This window comes from Rutidosis leptorrhynchoides, chromosome 3, assembly GCF_046630445.1.
Source record: "Rutidosis leptorrhynchoides isolate AG116_Rl617_1_P2 chromosome 3, CSIRO_AGI_Rlap_v1, whole genome shotgun sequence".
Classification (NCBI taxonomy): domain Eukaryota; kingdom Viridiplantae; phylum Streptophyta; class Magnoliopsida; order Asterales; family Asteraceae; genus Rutidosis; species Rutidosis leptorrhynchoides.
Window position 1 is genome coordinate 66,473,953 of NC_092335.1, and position 17,491 is coordinate 66,491,443.

At 35.7% G+C, this 17,491-nt stretch overlaps 4 protein-coding genes across 11 annotated transcripts; 1 reads left to right on the top strand and 3 right to left on the bottom strand.

Moving 5' to 3' along the window:
• Positions 1-2,605: 2,605 nt before the first annotated feature.
• LOC139896250 (sulfite oxidase-like) lies at positions 2,606-6,765 on the top strand. Of its 6 annotated transcripts, none has more exons than XM_071878840.1 (11): positions 2,606-2,723; positions 2,833-2,893; positions 2,997-3,033; positions 3,157-3,237; positions 3,687-3,806; positions 3,888-3,983; positions 4,098-4,208; positions 4,294-4,395; positions 4,594-4,641; positions 5,414-5,629; positions 6,287-6,765. In XM_071878840.1, the coding sequence occupies exons 2-11, from the start codon at positions 2,850-2,852 to the stop codon at positions 6,401-6,403; spliced, it is 972 nt and encodes a 323-aa protein (XP_071734941.1). In that variant the 5' UTR covers positions 2,606-2,723; positions 2,833-2,849; the 3' UTR covers positions 6,404-6,765. The 6 variants fall into 6 exon arrangements, with proteins under 6 accessions (XP_071734941.1, XP_071734942.1, XP_071734946.1 ...); XM_071878845.1 differs by lacking the exon at positions 2,606-2,723 and adding an exon at positions 3,381-3,470 and having other exon boundaries at positions 2,840-2,893; positions 2,997-3,060; positions 3,157-3,265; positions 3,688-3,806; XM_071878842.1 differs by lacking the exon at positions 2,606-2,723 and adding an exon at positions 3,381-3,585 and having other exon boundaries at positions 2,841-2,893; positions 2,997-3,060; positions 3,157-3,265; positions 3,688-3,806.
• A 909-nt stretch (positions 6,766-7,674) lies between these two features.
• Positions 7,675-9,210, bottom strand: LOC139900054 (pentatricopeptide repeat-containing protein At5g56310-like). The gene has a single exon (XM_071882863.1). The coding sequence runs from the start codon at positions 9,208-9,210 to the stop codon at positions 7,729-7,731; it is 1,482 nt and encodes a 493-aa protein (XP_071738964.1). The 3' UTR covers positions 7,675-7,728.
• Positions 9,211-11,240: 2,030 nt separating this feature from the next.
• Positions 11,241-13,862, bottom strand: LOC139896252 (SWI/SNF complex component SNF12 homolog). The gene is made up of 3 exons (XM_071878847.1): positions 13,823-13,862; positions 12,067-13,595; positions 11,241-11,490 (listed from the first exon to the last, which is right to left on the bottom strand). The coding sequence occupies exons 2-3, from the start codon at positions 13,533-13,535 to the stop codon at positions 11,424-11,426; spliced, it is 1,536 nt and encodes a 511-aa protein (XP_071734948.1). The 5' UTR covers positions 13,536-13,595; positions 13,823-13,862; the 3' UTR covers positions 11,241-11,423.
• A 946-nt stretch (positions 13,863-14,808) lies between these two features.
• LOC139896253 (F-box/kelch-repeat protein At3g27150-like) lies at positions 14,809-17,037 on the bottom strand. 3 transcript variants are annotated; one of them, XM_071878850.1, is made up of 2 exons: positions 16,960-17,037; positions 14,809-16,187 (listed from the first exon to the last, which is right to left on the bottom strand). In XM_071878850.1, exon 2 carries the CDS (start codon positions 16,166-16,168, stop codon positions 14,954-14,956), a length of 1,215 nt encoding a protein of 404 aa, XP_071734951.1. In that variant the 5' UTR covers positions 16,169-16,187; positions 16,960-17,037; the 3' UTR covers positions 14,809-14,953. The 3 variants fall into 3 exon arrangements, with proteins under 3 accessions (XP_071734951.1, XP_071734950.1, XP_071734949.1); XM_071878849.1 differs by lacking the exon at positions 16,960-17,037 and adding an exon at positions 16,799-16,845; XM_071878848.1 differs by lacking the exon at positions 16,960-17,037 and adding an exon at positions 16,547-16,694.
• Positions 17,038-17,491: the final 454 nt, after the last annotated feature.

A 17,491-nucleotide genomic window follows, 5' to 3' on the forward strand; every position in this document is an offset into this window, starting at 1 on the left:
TTTTGGCTTTCTTATGTATGTTTGTAATTGTTTGGTCTTTTTAATCTATGATGAAAGAATGTTTGTTAATATATTCGGTTTTTGCCAAAATCATTTTTAAGTGTTTTTATTTTACTTTAATAAAAAAAAACGGAAACAGTTGACCACTTGCGTCCAAACGCGTCCCATACACGAGCATACAGAATGCACAAGCTGCCATACTTTTTTCTCCGTGGCTACCAAAGTGCAAGAACCTCATCCCAGATCTAAACTAACATGACTGTCACCACAGCTATCTGAAAGTAACTTATCTGACTGTCCAATATTTTAAACATATCTGGACCGTCAAATCACCTATTCGAATCTCGCGAGATTCCATATTCAATTGGTGACTGTAAGATCGATTGTAACGGGGGGTTGCTCACGCCGTGGGGGCATACGTGGCAACCGGCCACGCCATCGTCGGAGCCGTAACAGTGCGTGGGTGAGGGGCGGGACCAGGGGCGTGAGGCTGAACCGTGGGCTGGCGACGGGGAAGCTCACGGGTGTGAGTGATTCTGGTTGGGCCACGTGAAGGAAGAAGAAGAAGATAGAAGAAGAAGATATAGATATATGGAAGTAGTGTATATATTTATATTATTTATATAAATAATATATATAATAAATATGGAAGAAGAAGATACACATATATAGAAGAAAAGATGGAAGTAGAGAGAGACAGAAATTAGGAAGTAGGTATTATATTTATATTTTATATTTATAAATTTATAGTTTACTCCGTATATATTTATATTTTATATTTATAATATATTACTCCGTATATATTTATATTTTATATTTATAACTTACAATATTTATGTATATTATATGAAAAAATATCACAAAAAATAAATATAAAATGCCACATCACCATTCCACTAACCCACACCACAAACCCACATCACCACTACTTCACTCAAACCACCCACACGTCCTAGCCATCAAAAAGTAACCCACTCCCCCTACCGTTACGAATGGTCTAACACACTTCGTCTGCCCATTGTCTTTTTTTTTTTTTGGTAAGCGAGAAACAACGAACACATTGGCTCTCCATAGAAGGTAAAATCTCGGGTAATCAAGCTTTCGAGCGCGAGACCTGGTACCGGGTGAATTGCGCAGCGCACCCTCTAGTCACACTCCCTTCTGAACAATTTGACATAGCCATGAATTGAACACGGATGGTGTGCTTCATTGGGCAACTCAGTGGCCACCGACGCAAGCCTTAATGGTTGTCTGCCCATTGTCTTTTAACTAGTTTTCGAACCCTCGCTTCGCGGCGGGGGTTCGATTTTTAATGTATTTTATTATGTTTAGTTACGGAGCCTGCGAGTGAAAAATCAACATATATGAAAAGTACCTTAAATATTTAGCGTTTTTTTAAAAGTGTCCGTTTTGCGTATAATTAGTGACATTGTGTTCATAAAATTATTTCGAGTTTAAGGATGGTGTCGGAAAAATTTAACTCGTTGCGAGCGAGAAGATATGACCTGTTGAATATTTGAGTGGAGTTTATTTAAGATATTTTATAAAAATTTTGATTTGACGCTTTAACCCCCTGTGTTGGGGGCCGATTTTAATTTTTAAACAAAGTGTGTGGGGCTTTTGTGGTGTTACTTGAAAGAAAAAAGGGGAAAAAAAGTAAAAAGACGAAAATAACCATGATACTATTCCTAAGTTGTTTTGTCTTGTTAATTAGTCATAACCATATTTCATATCCTCACATGTTCAGTCCTCACACAATTGAACGAAAACTTAAAAAATGCCCGGAATCAGAGCACCATCTAACTACACTGAAGAACCGCCACGTCATCCTGCTCTCAAAATCAACGCTAAGGCAAGCTCTGCTATCTATATGATTTGTCAATTGCTTTAATTCTTATTCATAATCATAAGCACAAAATTACAATTCAAAACTCTATGATTATAGTCTATTATTACTGTACTTCTATAGTTCTAAGGTATCAATTATGTAATACCATACTCGTTCTGTATAATTCGTTATGCTTTTGCTGTATATCAGTATATATGATATATGATCATTATCATAATTGGACAGAAAACGAATAACAGATCATAATGTATGTCCTCTTATACACTCGCGTCTGATATAATTCATTTATTTGATTGTAGTTATAAGGAAAATAACAGACTTTCAAATTTAGGTAAGTTATAGTAGTACTGAGAGAACTTTGATAGCTACACTAGAATTTGCCATACATGCTAGTAGAATTCAAAATTATGCCGTAGTAACTCCTTACGATCCGAATAAGTTTGAGTTTGAAAATTAACTTCAGACGATACCTAATTTATCCTGGAACAGAAAGAGTGTCCGACTTTGTTGTTTCGTATAGGTATATGGTTGCACATGTGAGTTTATTTGCAATTGTGACCTAACTTTATTAATTTCAAAATCATAGTAGTATTAGGACAGTGGGATATGGTTTTTGAAATGCATAGTTATATCAATCTGATAGTCTACTTTTGAATTTATCTTGAGCTGCATTAACCGATACTGCGTTGGATTTTAATGTTATTCATCTGCACTTTTAATCTGATAAGTACTTGTTGGATTGGTCGTATTTGATATAGCAACCCTTCAATGCTGAGCCGCCACGTCAAGCCTTGGTTTCATCTTATGTGACTCCTACTGATTTTTTCTACAAGAGAAGCCACGGGCCAATACCTGTTGTTGATGACATAGAGAGGTCCTGAAGCATGTTACGATTAATCTTGAGACGTTTAATTGTTCATTACAAGATAAGTTAATATACTTAACTGACTGACTGACTGCTGTCATCTATTTTCCATAAACAGATATAGTGTGTCTTTTAATGGGCTCATTGAGAATCGAAAGAGCTATCTTGAAAGATATTATGTGAGTAACGATCTCTTTTTATGTTTGGTTTATATTTATGATATGGTTTAATGTTTGTCACAGATTGTACTTTCGAAAACTCATTTTGTTCTTTGAACTGCAGGAGTCTTCCAAAGTATACTGTAACTGCTAGTTTACAGGTGTGACCTTCATTTCTGCTTAAAAAGGTCTTGTATGATTGACCTGAAAATCCTTAAGTAACTGAGTTTTTGTATCACGAACCATCTTTAATTATATTTAACAGACTACATTGCCTTATGCAGTGTGCTGGTAATAGAAGAACTGCAATGAGCAAAACCAGGACTGTAAGAGGAGTTGGGTGGGATTGTGCCGCCTTAGGAAATGTTCTGTCTTTAGTCCCACAAATTTAAGGTTAATTTTTTGTTTGTTCAGAGTTGTTCACACTATCAACATCCACTAGTCTATAATATTTCCCGAACATTCTGTTGTTAGAACCAACTTAATTTTTAGCATTGTTTGTTTGTAGGATGAGTTTATTTGGGAAGAAGTACATAGTAAAACAACTTGTAAGGACAAGTCGATGCCATCGTACACCTTTTCAGTGGTTAAAACTTAGGTCTCGTGCCTTGGATTATTACGACTTAAAATACTCTGCAAACTTCTTATTCAGCTGCCAACATATACAATGTTTTATACATATGTAAAGTAATATCAAATATCTACCAGAATCAGTGAGTAACAGAAATTCGATCTTGCAATTGTTGTTTGTAATTGCATATTCATGCTTAGGAGTTAGGACATACTGATTGTGCCATCTGCTGTGATCATGCCAGCAATTTGGGGTGGAGCGAAACTTGCAGATGTTCTTGAACTAGTTGGTATACCCAAATTAACAAGTGCCACGCCAATGGGTGGAAAACATGTTGAATTTGTGAGCGTTGACAGGTGTAAGGTTTGTATTCGTTTGTCCAATCTAATGTTATTATTGGTTGATTACATCTTACATTAATCACTATTTCCTGGTTGACTGTAGGAGGAGAATGGTGGTCCCTACAAGGCATCGATTCCATTAAGTCAGGCAACAAATCCCGATGCTGATGTTTTGCTTGCTTATGAAATGAATGGAGAGGTATGTATTCAACTTTTTACATGAGAAATTTATGGAATTTTTAATGCAAATCTATGTTTATTTCTAACCTAATAGATGTGTTTTTTTACTTATTGGTTTGTGAAACTGTTAAAGACTCTCAACAGGGATCACGGGTATCCATTGAGAGTAGTTGTCCCAGGGGTTATTGGAGCTCGTTCTGTGAAATGGTTGGATAGCATAAATATCAACTCCCAAGTTTGCCAGGTTATTTTAAGAATTCTTGTTAACTGTAGAAGTTATAGGTTCAAATTCTTTATTTATAAAACTGTAGTGTATTGGTACTTGTTAGGGTTTTTTCATGCAAAAAGACTACAAAATGTTTCCACCTTCAGTAAATTGGGACAACACCGATTGGTCTACCAGAAGACAACAAATGGATTTCCCCGTCCAGGTAGTACTAACTTCCCTGATTACAGCAATTTTGATAGTATGTCGTCTTGGTTCCAGTGTTTGAACTTTTCTTTCTGATTTAGAGGATATCAAAAATCTTGAATATTATTACTATTACTACTAATTATATAAGTGATAGCAATCAGGAGTTCAAAGTCGAATTAATATTATCAAACTATTATGGTGTGCTTATTGGCAGAGTGCAATATGCTCCTTGGAGGACGTGAATGTTGGAATGAATGGAAAGGTCGGTAAATCTTCTACGATTTCAGTTTTTACATTTTACTCTTTTATGATACAGAGTGAAGAGAAGAGTTACGCGAGGCACTAGTTTATCTGGCATCCTGTACTTAGCATGGAAAGAAACATTGTCACCTGCTTCTGCGAATTTCAGTATATTTCATAATATATTTTTATCTGTTAACTATCCTTTTTAACTCGTATAAACAAATAATATAACACTTTTTGTAACCTTTTAATCTGATGTGATAAAACAGTTTGATTTCTTAAATCTATTTGTCATCCTCCCTAACATTATCAATTGGGTTGTTTGGTAGAACTTGATATCTGAACAAATAGGCTGTAGTAACTGCATGCAAAAGATAATATATATGGGTCAATGTGGCAGCGCTGACCCATATGGGTCATTCAGGCAATGTTTCATATCTAATGGGTCACTTCCTTAAATTAGATGGAAATGGGTCAAAGAGGTCTAAAGTTGTAGTGTCTTTTTCATGCATACTACCTCCTTAAGGCTAAATCACATTAACGGCTAAATCACTTTAATGTCAAAATCATAGAAATAAAATACCTTATCATTGGTTTTGAAATGATATTTGAGGCATTAATTATGTGTACCAAATTTAATAAATGGATGGGTTTAGGGCCAACCCAACTCGACCCGTTTAATCCCATACTGCAAACTTACCTACTTCGACGCATACATAATTTGACATGTTAACCAACCCACCATTGTTCCACCTTTATATCGAGCTTAAATTTTAAAACATTTTCTGCAGATAACTATAAAAGGATATGCAGTTTCAGGAGGTGGGCGTGGAATTGAGCGAGTTGATATATCAACTAACGGGGGTAAAACCTGGAAAGAGGCATCTAGATACCAAAAGCCAGGCAGTCCATACATAGCCGATGAAGAAACAAGCGATAAATGGGCTTGGGTACTTTTTAAAGCTGAGGCTGATATACATTCAAATGCAGAGATAGTTGCCAAAGCAGTAAGCCATCTTTGTCTATTTGTTTGATCAACTCTTTTCGAGTCAGATTGATTTGGTGAGTTATATACTCTAATTTATTTCCTTTTCAAATTGTAGAAGAGCAAGCATCAAACTGGTCTTTCTAGGACCATTATATGGTATACTGGTCTTTTATTTTCTATATAGCGAGTTGATATGAGCATGTTAGAAGATCAACATGTCACATGGGTCAAATTAGAAACTTAACAAAAAATAAAAACGCCGGAAGTAACAAGTTGCAAGTCATCCAAAGTTTTACGAGTATTTAATTTCTGTGAACCTCTTATATCGATTTACTTAACCAAGTTTCATAATTTTGTATCAATAAATATTTAATAAGATTTGTTAGATAAAAAGATGGTCAAAAGCCTGTTGGTCACAAGCTGACCGCACCTTTTCACCCATGTCAAGAATTCCCCTTGCCCAACCTGTTTGACCCGCCTATTTTTCCACCTTCGATGAGTACAAATAGAAGCAGGAATATAGTTAGTTATTCACTCCAGTCCAACATCAATTTCTCACTTTTCTGAAGAGCACTGTACTATATTTTCTAATAGTTCACCATGTAGAAATGCATGTTCTGGACATTTATTTTGTAACTTGTTTCAAATAACTTTTTGTTTTGATATTGACGAGCAGATAGACACAGCTGCGAATGTCCAACCTGAAAAGGTTGAAGACATCTGGAACTTGAGAGGAATTCTAAACACATCATGGCATCGTGTTCATGTGCAAGCTAGGCATTCCAACATGTAACAAAATATCACATGATGACGCAGAAGCATACAATAATATGTTCAGGGGGGTAAAATACCCGATAAACCCTGCACCATTTATGCAATCATGTGTTACAAACTATACGAGTGGTCCCCATTTTACATTTTTCTGCTTCTTGGTGGTTTTCGTAACATAATTTTATTAGTATGCGTGTATAAGCTTAGACATTCCACCATTTAAGGTTTCTTTGCTAATATATCACTGATCTGGCTGTGATTGTAAATTAAATTTATGTTAAAATTATTAAGAACCATGATGTCATTTGTTGTTTTATGGTGACATAGACTTGGGCTGAGAATCTGAGATATGAAGTGATATTCGTTCTGATGCAAAGCGATTTCTCTGCCTTGTTCTCTTAACATTCCTTTTGTCCCTCCACAGATGGCATAGGACATATAATCTGTTTAAAACATACAAGAAACACAACTTATAATTCTCATATTTTATCTATTTACTACCGGAATTCAGACAGAGGGGCTTTGATACGACAACATGAACTGAGTATACGCAAACATTAAAAATCAAGAACGTGATACATACTTGTGCATTCAGCCACCATCTTTTCCAATACTGCTTACAGACTCTTAGTTGCCACATTCACCTTTTGTTTCTCCCATAAAGTATCACCCACTCTTAGTTGTCATAGTCAAAACACACATTCAAACGTTGTCACAAGATAGCTCTTTAGCCACATACATTCAAAAAGTGATTTAGTCAATTTATTATTTATGTGCTCCTAAACATTTGATTTATAAACAGCCATAACATACATGATAGCGCGGAATGATCATATGCAAGCTCACCCATACGCTAAACTAAAAACATCTGTTAATAGTAACATCAAATATCAAGCTTTCTGATTTAGTATCTAACATATCATTTAGTTGAAACTTTACAAACATTAGAAAGCAATATACCTTTGCAGCCACTTTAAATGATTTGTGATGAAGTTCATCCATTGGATCCTGCAAAACATACAAATGACCCCTCAAAATGCTAAAAATGATTAGAAAGGGAAACATAAACATAACTCTTAAATTAACAATAGAAGTAAAAACTTGCCTTATCAACTGCTTGCTAAAAGTAAGTATAAGCATAATCAAACTAGCTTTACCTTCATCTTAACTTGGATTAAAAAATGTATAAGTACAAGCATTAACCATGCACCACAATGCTTCATCCAAAATAGATATAAAACATGTATAAAAAATGAATCAAGGCATTTTGTTTTATCCTACATCTATCTACCAAATCTTTAAATTGTAAGTTATACGCATATACTTAGAGCAGTAGCTCTTTATAATTTAACTCTTTAAGGTTACATATTCATCATCATTTGAAATCCAATGAATCTTATTATTATCACTATCAGCAAGACTCCACCCAGGAGTTTTCTTCAAACTCCCATCTTTCATTATCTTTCTTAACCTCGAAACATCCTCCCATCGCCCAGCATCTGCATACATATTTGACAAAACAACATAAACTCCATGATTATCCGGCTCCAATAAAACCATCTCCTTCACAACTCTTTCTGCAACCTCAATATTACAATGACTACCACAAGCACTCAACAATGCTCCCAAAATTTTAAAATCAGCTTTCCATGGCATCCCATTTAACAATTCTTCAGCTTCCAATACTCTCCCACCTCGACCCAAAAGGTCAACCATACATCCGTAATGCTGTATTTTCGGCTCAATTTTATAAACAGTCTTCATTGAGTTGAATATCTTACGACCAAAATCAAGCATTCCAGCGTGGCAGCAAGCCGATAAAACTCCAACAAACGTACTATCGTTTGGAATCACATCATGTTTATTTAGCTCTCGAAATAATTCAATTGCTTCTTTCGCATGACCATGAACTGCTAATCCTGATATCATTGCATTCCATGTTATAATATTCTTCTGCGCCATGTTATCGAAGCAACTTCTAGCCAATAAAAGTGCTCCATTTTTCGCGTACATATTCACCAAAGCAGTTCCAAGAATAACACCAATATCAAATCCTTTATCTTTTATGTATCTATGTATCTTCTCTCCCATATCCAAACGCCCTGTTTGTGCACAAGCTGACAACACAGACGAAAGACACGGTCCACTTGGTTCAAACCCTTCATCAACCATTCGGTTAAACAGCACCAACGCATCTTCTGCACGATCATTTTGCTCGTAACCACAGACCATCGTGGTCCAAACATTAACATTTCGTTCAGGAAATTCATCAAACACTTGGCGTGCATGCTCCAAACCCGAACAAACAGAGTACGCTCTCATCAGATTATTCACAACATGCAAATCAATATCCAACCCTACTTTAACAACTTGTGTATGTACTTGTTTGCATAACCTAACTGAATGTAAGTTCGTGCACGCCTTCAAAATAAACGGAAACGTATGTTTCCCCGGTGTAACGCCTAAATTACGCATCTTTATATACAACAAAACTGCTTTATGTGGTTTCAGGCTAATCGCTAGGCCTCTAATGAGTGTGTTCCACATAAACATGTTTGGTTGATGTATACTGTGTAGCAATTTGGAAGCATAAATGAGGTCGCCGTGTACGGAAAGAGCTGAGAAAGATAGTAAACGGCTAGCAGCAAAGTTGTCGTGGATGGTGGCAGATACGAGCATTTGAGCGTGAATTTGTTGGAGTTCACGCATGGAGGTGCATTTGTCAGCGAGTAGAGATAAGTGTGGTCGTCCTGGTTGTGTGTGGTTACGTCTAACGGTGGATTGTGCCGACGGTGGTAGGCATTTTCCGATGAACGATCGCCGGAACATATTGGATGATTTGAAATTGCACTCCGTACTTAGTGCAAAGATCTGTAGAACTACATAGATCAAAGTTGCACCTGGGAAAGGAAGTTGAATATAAAGTAGTAAATGCCGTTACACCAATCTAGAGGTTGAGTATTGTTGTTGTATGTTTAGTGTGTATAGAGTACAAAATTCATGAAGAATACTCTGGGAAATATTTAATCATCTGCAGATTCCTATCAATCATTATCATATTTTATTTTATTTTTATATAGAAAACAACATTTTAACCCATTTATATTTCAACGGGTCACATTATTTTAGTTTTTCGAGTTCTAAATGAATACCACGACTTGGAAGTGAACATTAGGAGTAAACGGATAAAAATTTTAATGTTGAGAAAAGGATATTTTTACTCATATGTATCCGACATGACTAGAATATTTCATGACCGGTTCTGACCATTTTCTCCGACCTAATCGTGATATGCGCTAGTGACCTTAACATCCGAGAGTTCTTGTGAGAATACCAAGACCGCACCACTAAATTATCTTGGGATGGTTGAACGTTCAAGAGTGCATTGTGTAAAATATATAAATAAATTATAGCATGAAAAAGGAAGTACAAAAGTCACAAAAATGTACTTTGGGTTTTTATAACCCTTCATATTGCTTTACTACAAAGGTTAGATCAGAACTTTGGTAGTAGTTATTGTAACTGTTGGATACGAAACAGCAAATGCCTTCGCATCAACCTAATCCAAAATACTACTACAACAACAACAACACTCGATCTAACGAAAGTGATGTATGGGATAGGTAAGATGTAGTCGGTTCTTTCTCTACCAAAACTTATTACCCAAATTTCCAACTTACTCATTTAGCCACTTGGACTCCCATGTTAATTTAACCTTCCAAACACTTTATATGTAAGAATATAATGGGGAAGTTGTACCTAATCCTAAGGATTATAATATGATCAAAGCATAAATGAATATCCTTAGAGCACGAGGTGCCCGTAGTCGTGTTCAGTGTCCATTTTCAGTGTCGATTTTAGACACTGAAATTGACCGGCTGAATGTTGGGTGAGGGTGTCCACAGTGTCCATTTTCAGTGTCCATTTTTTTTAATTAAAATTAAACAAAATTAAATTAAATAAAATTAAACAAAATAAAACACAAGATTTTTATTAAAACATTACGATTACACATAGATAAAACGGAAACACACGATTACATTAAGATTAGACGGATACGAACCGATTACATTTATATAAAAACGTCCTAATAAATCGAATCCTGACTCACGTAACCAGATTCAGCGCTACTAGATTCAGCGCTACTCGAATCAGAGTACTCCGGATTAATCCGAGAAACGCCCCATGTTTACAAGATACAACACAATTCGAGTAGGTCGTGTTCGGGCTGTGTCCTTTAGCGCATCCCATTGCTCATCCGTAAACAGAAACTTCAACTCTTGCGATTCTTCGGAGTAAAACACAATTTGCGTAAACACGTACGGGGTTTCTTTTTGAAGAAACTTGCTCAACTTTGTCCAATCTTCAACCTACGAAAGTTCGATATCTTCAAACGATTTTTTTTTACCGTTAACGTACGTCTTCCAGTCGTACGCCGCTTCGCCTCCGTATGTACGCCGCTTCGCCCCCGTAGTGTACGTCGAGAGAAACTTTGGTGGAAGACATTTTTTTTGTGGTTTGAGAATGTATAGTTTTAGAATATTTAAGATTTGTTTGTAGAATATTGTGTGAGAAAATGAATGAGAAATGTGTGGTTTATATAGGGAAAAAATAAATAAATAAATAAATAAACGTTCAAATTTCAAACGGTTATATATATCGAAAATCAATGCCAAACGGTCCAATTTTACACCGTCTATGGCCCGAAACTGTAATTCGACGCCGAGATTCGACGGCGACGACGGTGACGCGGTGTCCGCGACGGTGGCTGGTCGGCGTCGATTTGTGGGTGACGGCGAAATCGACCCCGGGCACCCTGTGCTCTTAGCACCAAGGATACTTAGCTTCAGAAACTTACATATGGTGAAACAAAAGATACAATTCATTTCTAAGCTAGAAAGCCAGATAAAAGTGAATTACAGATGTCTGAACTAGGAACTGCACTTCTGCTTTTTCTTCTTGCAGATACCAAAAAGAAAAAAAAAAAAAAAAATCGAAAACATGTTTAATACCCTTGTTCCATCAACATATCTCCAAACTAATTATGTGCTTGCATTCGCGTTTCTAGCTGGTCTGTGGTTTATATAACGGATAACTGCATCTTCAACCCTACATATTACCAAAACATAATTACATAAGAATTGAAGCAGTTAAAAACGAATATGGTAACATGCATGATAAATGAGAGGAAAAAAATGTGGGTTCTTGTTCAAACAAAAAATTAGCATCAACTGTATAACACATTAATATAATTGTATAAACATAGAAATATTGTTTAGCCCACACATGTTTCCATCAATTGCACTATTTCATTAGTTTTGAACTACTGATATTCAAAATTGACAAATAGGCACTGGCAGACATAGCTACCATTCGATAACAGACTATTTTTCTATTTAGTTAGTATTTCTCATTTTTAACTCCAATATCAGTTGGGTGTTAATGTACCACTACAAGGACCCTGAATGAAATATAAGATTCTACGATGAGTAAACTTAGTTCCCCTTTCATTGATTGATTTACAATTAAACCTAATATTAACGGACGAATCATGCAGAGGCAAATAAAAGGGAACTCAAGATTAGCATCTATCTAACATTCATATAAGGCGTCAAATAAAGCATGGGTAATGTATTAAATACACATATAACTGTGAAACATTATGACCAAAAAAGGCGAGATTACCAGGGTTGGTTATAGAATTCAGCCTGGCTCTCTTTTTCAGCGTTACGAACTGCATCTCCTGTCAGCAGCTTCAGATCTCTGCCTTGAGATTCAATCAAAGCATCGATAAACTCAACAGGTGACTCACTAAATCCAAGAAAAAACGCCCGTCTTTTACGATGCTCGTTTATTTTTCTTATTGTTGCACATATTGCTTCATCACATGCTTCAATCTCTTTATTTTTCTCAGTTTTTGCCAATAAAACATTCAATTCCTTTTGTACTAAAAGTGGCACATCCACAAGCACATCATAACAAGCACTGCCAGCTGGATTATTTCCCGAAAGCTTGATCTTATGCTCCAAATGTATAGGTTGTGGTGGAGATAAATGGTTCGAAATCTTCTGAGACACCATTGAAAATTTCACTTTTTCTTCACCAAATAGTTTTTTTAAAGGTGGATCACAATTGAAATAAGAAGGATCATCTGCATTCTGCAATTTCCTAGCTTTTATGTATTGCCAGATGCTTGAAATAATTCTAGCACGAGTATCAACTTCAACTCCAAGAACTTCCATTAATGGAGTCGAAAGCTTAAATTTTTCAGGCGAATAATTCATTTCCAACCGTATATTCACATTAAATTCCTTATCACCTTTCCTTTTCACCTCAAACCCTTCATGAGCTGTTGGTGTTCTAGAACTATCCCACACAATCATATGGTTATCGGGATACAATCTTTGATCCAACGATATAGTAACTCTATTGAAAAAGGACGAAAACTTCGGGTACATAGGGTTTGGTTTCGACATCAATGCAGCCTGGTCAACGTCCATTCCATCTTCCAATATTCTCCCTATTATTTTCATTGTCCAAGTAGGCACCTCAGCATTAGGCTTTTTTGGAATTGTTTGAACTTGATTCACAAACGTATTAAAAACATATATTCTTAGAGTTTTCTGCACGAAAGGCGGTTTTTTAATAGCTTCTTGGATATCTATCTTTTTTCTCATTATTGCAGTATCAACACGCGACTCAAACTCTAGAAGTTGTGTGTATAAAGCAGACGATGGCAGAATTGCAGCCACTCGTTCTTGTAACAACTTTTCCGGAAGCTTCTGCTTCTTTTTATGGGACATGGTATTAGAATTCAGCACTCCAGGTGGCCGTCCAACCGGTTTTGGAGCTGCACGTTTGGCACTCGCATTGCCCGAAAAAGAGGATGAATTAGCAGTAACTAACGGTCCATGTGATTGGTTAATAACAAGTCCTTGAGCCTGAAGCTGTGCTTGAAATTGTGCATGGTTAGCTTGAGCATGAGCTGCAGCTTTCGCTTGCACTTTCGATTGGGCTTGCGCGATCGCTTGAGCATGCGCGTGAGATGCTGCAAACTGTGAGAGCTGAAACTGGCCTGATATCGATTGTTGAGGGTGGGACTGTGACTGGGGATGGTCACTAGGGTTTGACATTTTATTGTTGTTTACAGACATTAATCACATTATTCTATGCAAATTGTAACCCTAATGCTGGTTCAAATTCCATATAAAACCCTAAATCAAATGACAACAACAAACTTTCAGAATGCAATTAAGTCACTAGATCATACAAATGCCCTAATATAACAGAAATTATGGAAATCAAATTATGCGCTGTGTACGGATTGTAGATTACAAAACTAATAAAATTGAGCAAATGTGTATGGTATCACGTAAAAATGGAAGTAAATTTGTGAAATCGAAAGCGCGAATAAGAAATAAAAGATCCGTAATTCGCTTACGTAATGTGAGTGCAGATCCCTTTGAAAGCTCCTGTAGTAGTCCGTACTTTGATTTCAAGTTAGAAACTGATATACAGCATCCGGGTCAATATACAGTAATACAGGGCCGGTCCATTTTCTAGGTGGATCCTATTATTATATTAATAAAACCATTTGTAACGTGGTGGCGTGGCCTTTTTGCAATTTTTTTTCTTTTTGCACTTTTTGATGATCAGTACATATTTATTTTTTTGGTGGAGTAGTGGTGGTGTTTTTTTTGGTGTTTTTTTTTTAGTATTGTTATGATATGTTAAAATATAATTGGGTTAATTATTAAAAGGAGGTAAAAATAATATTTTTAAAATAATATAAAAACAAGAAACGGTGTTACTTGCTGTGTTGCTTTCTCCGGGACACCTAAGACCCGCCACCAAGTGCCGCACTGTTACCGCTTGTTTTGGCGTCTCTTGCTAGCCACATAGGCAAGTAACGGGGTCTCTTCGACCCCTTACAAATAGTCTAACATTTGTAACATTTTTTATTGGATGATAATTTTTTTGGAACACACGAGTAATAAATAATAAGGAATAAAGAAGTAAAGGTGGCGTCGAGTTGGAATGATTAAATTATTCTGAGACTTAAATAATAAAAAAAGGAATTATCACTTAAATGTTCATTTTTTCTAAAAAAAAAAATTCTCGAAATACATAAAAAAAAATTGACAATTGACAATTTACTAACATAAGAAGCCTAACCGTTGACCGCATTTTGATACGAGGCTACAAACTCCGACCAATGGGCCTACTACAACGGAAAATGACCCGTAAAAACAGATTTGGATCTTGGAAACCGTATTAATCGTATTGCTCATAAAACTCGTAACTTACATATCTATATGTGTTAAATAGGAAGTAAGAACACAATTGTTGAGAGTATGACAAAAAGTATTAAGAACAAAAATAAGGACTACCAGAGCCTTAACACATAGGGTAAAAAGAACACGTATGTACACTAAAACGTTAATCCCTATAAAAGGGAAACAACAAAGTATACCAAAGTACAATCACGTTTGACTATAAAAAGTCAACTATTACTTCTTATTTCTTTACTGTAAAAGGTTAACTGTCAACAAATAAATAACACACTTCTTTGTCAAGCTACCATAACAGAGCAATTCATTATAAAATGACTCAAACAAATCTTGCCATTGTCAACTAACTCCCATTCCGGCAAGTTATCAGATCCCGGATTCGGGCTACACGTATAAATAGCCATCGAGCTTCTAGAAGACAAGCTTGTCGACGCCCCTATAACTAGCAACTTATCACCAAACGACTTAAATGCAACCCCCCAACCTCTATTGTAATCCGCCCTCACAGGAACCGAACCCATCTGCTTCCAACTATTGCTGTTTTTTAAGTAAACTTTTAACGTATTCGAAGTCGCTTCAATTGAATAAAGCTCGTTATTAACCACAGCGATTAATGGTGGCGAGTAACAATTAAGTACAGGATTATCTTTCAACATCTCCGGAATCAAACTCCATTGCCTTTTTTCTTCATCGAAAAACTCTCCACACGTCAACTCGCCGTCATTATTTCTTCCACCAATTACATAAAACCTATTGTCAATGTAACACCCGGAACACAGCTTACGTGGCTTAATCATTCTCGGAAGTGGGGTCCACGTCCGCGAATCTGGGTCATATTTCTCAACACTACTAAGCACGGGTTGCGTCCCACTTACAGGGCCACCAACCACGTGAACCCCACCCGCCACATAAGCGAAGCTCCCACAAGTTGCGGAAGCAAACAAGCATCTAGGGTAAAGCATTTCAGGGCCTTTGTACCATTTATTCATTGCTAATTCAAATCTCCAAATAGTATGACCAAAGATTTCTCGACCCGATACGAGTAAATGGGTCCCAGCACAAAATGATTCTTTATCTCCTGAGGCGAAACAAATATCAGAAGGAAGAACCGGAAGTCGTCTAAGTGACCCGAACCCTTTATCGAAAGCCCACCAACAATTTTCACCGCTCGCGAGCATTAAAACCGAAGGCTCATTGAACCCGATATCACGTCTTATTTTAAAAATCTCACTAGATTTCACTAAGCCCGCGAACCGTCTATTAACAAATGATATTTTCCAATATTCTGATCTAGGAAATCTAGCTAAGATTAAATTCTCCAACTCATAATCGAGTGAAGGAATGTAAGTACTAGTAGAGCGCTCTGCATCTTCAAGTTTGACTTTTGTTGACTTTGGCCTATCTAAATCGACCAAATATCCATTTGCAGTCACATTTTTACCATCATCATCCTGTTTGTCTGATTCTTCGGTCAGCCTCTCCTTACCTTTCGACATGATTCGATTTATTTATTTCCTGAAAAACAAATGTTCCATGATTAAATGGCAATATAATAGATGAATCGATTGATAATAGAAACAATATAGTTCTTATCTTATTTTTATTTTTATATATAGCAACAAATTATTTATTCCAGAAAAGGGATGATTAATTATGTTGATCAAGGTACATAGAACTCAGTTTTGTATGATAAATAAAACACATAGCTAAAAATCAACCGGATTTTGTAACAGATGATAAACAAATATCAAAAGCTGTAGCCTTTAAAAAAAAAAAATAATAATTTTTTTTTTTTTTTTTTTTTTTTTTTTTATCAAAAGCTGTATAATCAGATGCAAAAAATTGATTATATATAAAAACAGAATAAGTACAACCTGTTGATTTTCATAGAATCAGCGTTCCCAGTTATCAAAGTTTGTGAATTTACACACAACTGTATGCTAAAAAATATATTTGGGGCCAAAAAAAAATATTATCATGAAGCTGGATGCAAAATACTAAACTACAGGAAGACAAATTTATAGAAAAAAATATATAAACCAATAGAAACAATGAATGATTAATATGTATAGAAATTTACGTAAATCAAGACAAATTAAGAATAAGAAAAAATTTGACCCAAATACCTATCGTTGAAACTTGTTGAGTAAAAGAAAGAGAAACCTTAATTTTCCATGATTGAAAAATAAAAATGTTGGATAAAAAACCTTAAATAAAATTGAAAACGCAAGTCAACATATGCCAACATGAAAAAGACAGACTCTACAAAAAGAGAGAGAAATCGTACCTTAAAGTCAATAAAGAAGGTTAAGATTGAACGCGCTAACTATTGGGCAGCAGTGACTATATCACCGATAGAAAATAGATTAAGATCGATCACTTGGTATGTGATTGATTGAAATTTGGGAATATTATAGTTTGGGGTTTATCAATGGAGTTTAGAGAGATTAGAAGAAAGAGTGTATTAATGGGGTTTAATTGGTGGATAAAGTAATAAGGAATTAAGAAGTAAGAGGTGTTTGTCTTGACTCTTGAGGTGTCCAATTGGAATGCTTAAATTAGTCACTATGCATATTAAATTATTAAAAAAACTATTCTAACAAATTAACAATATCTTCAACTAGTTTTTCTATTTTGTTTTAGTAAGAAACAACATCCTATTATACTAATGCTTACATCAGCTGCTTACATCCAAAATGAATAGATTGTTTTCCTTAAAGAAACATTGTTTTTCAAAACAATATGAACGTTCTCAACGGTTTGTACGTGCTCGCGGCCGGCATCGCCCAAGTGGGCGTCAATAGATCCTTCGACGTTAA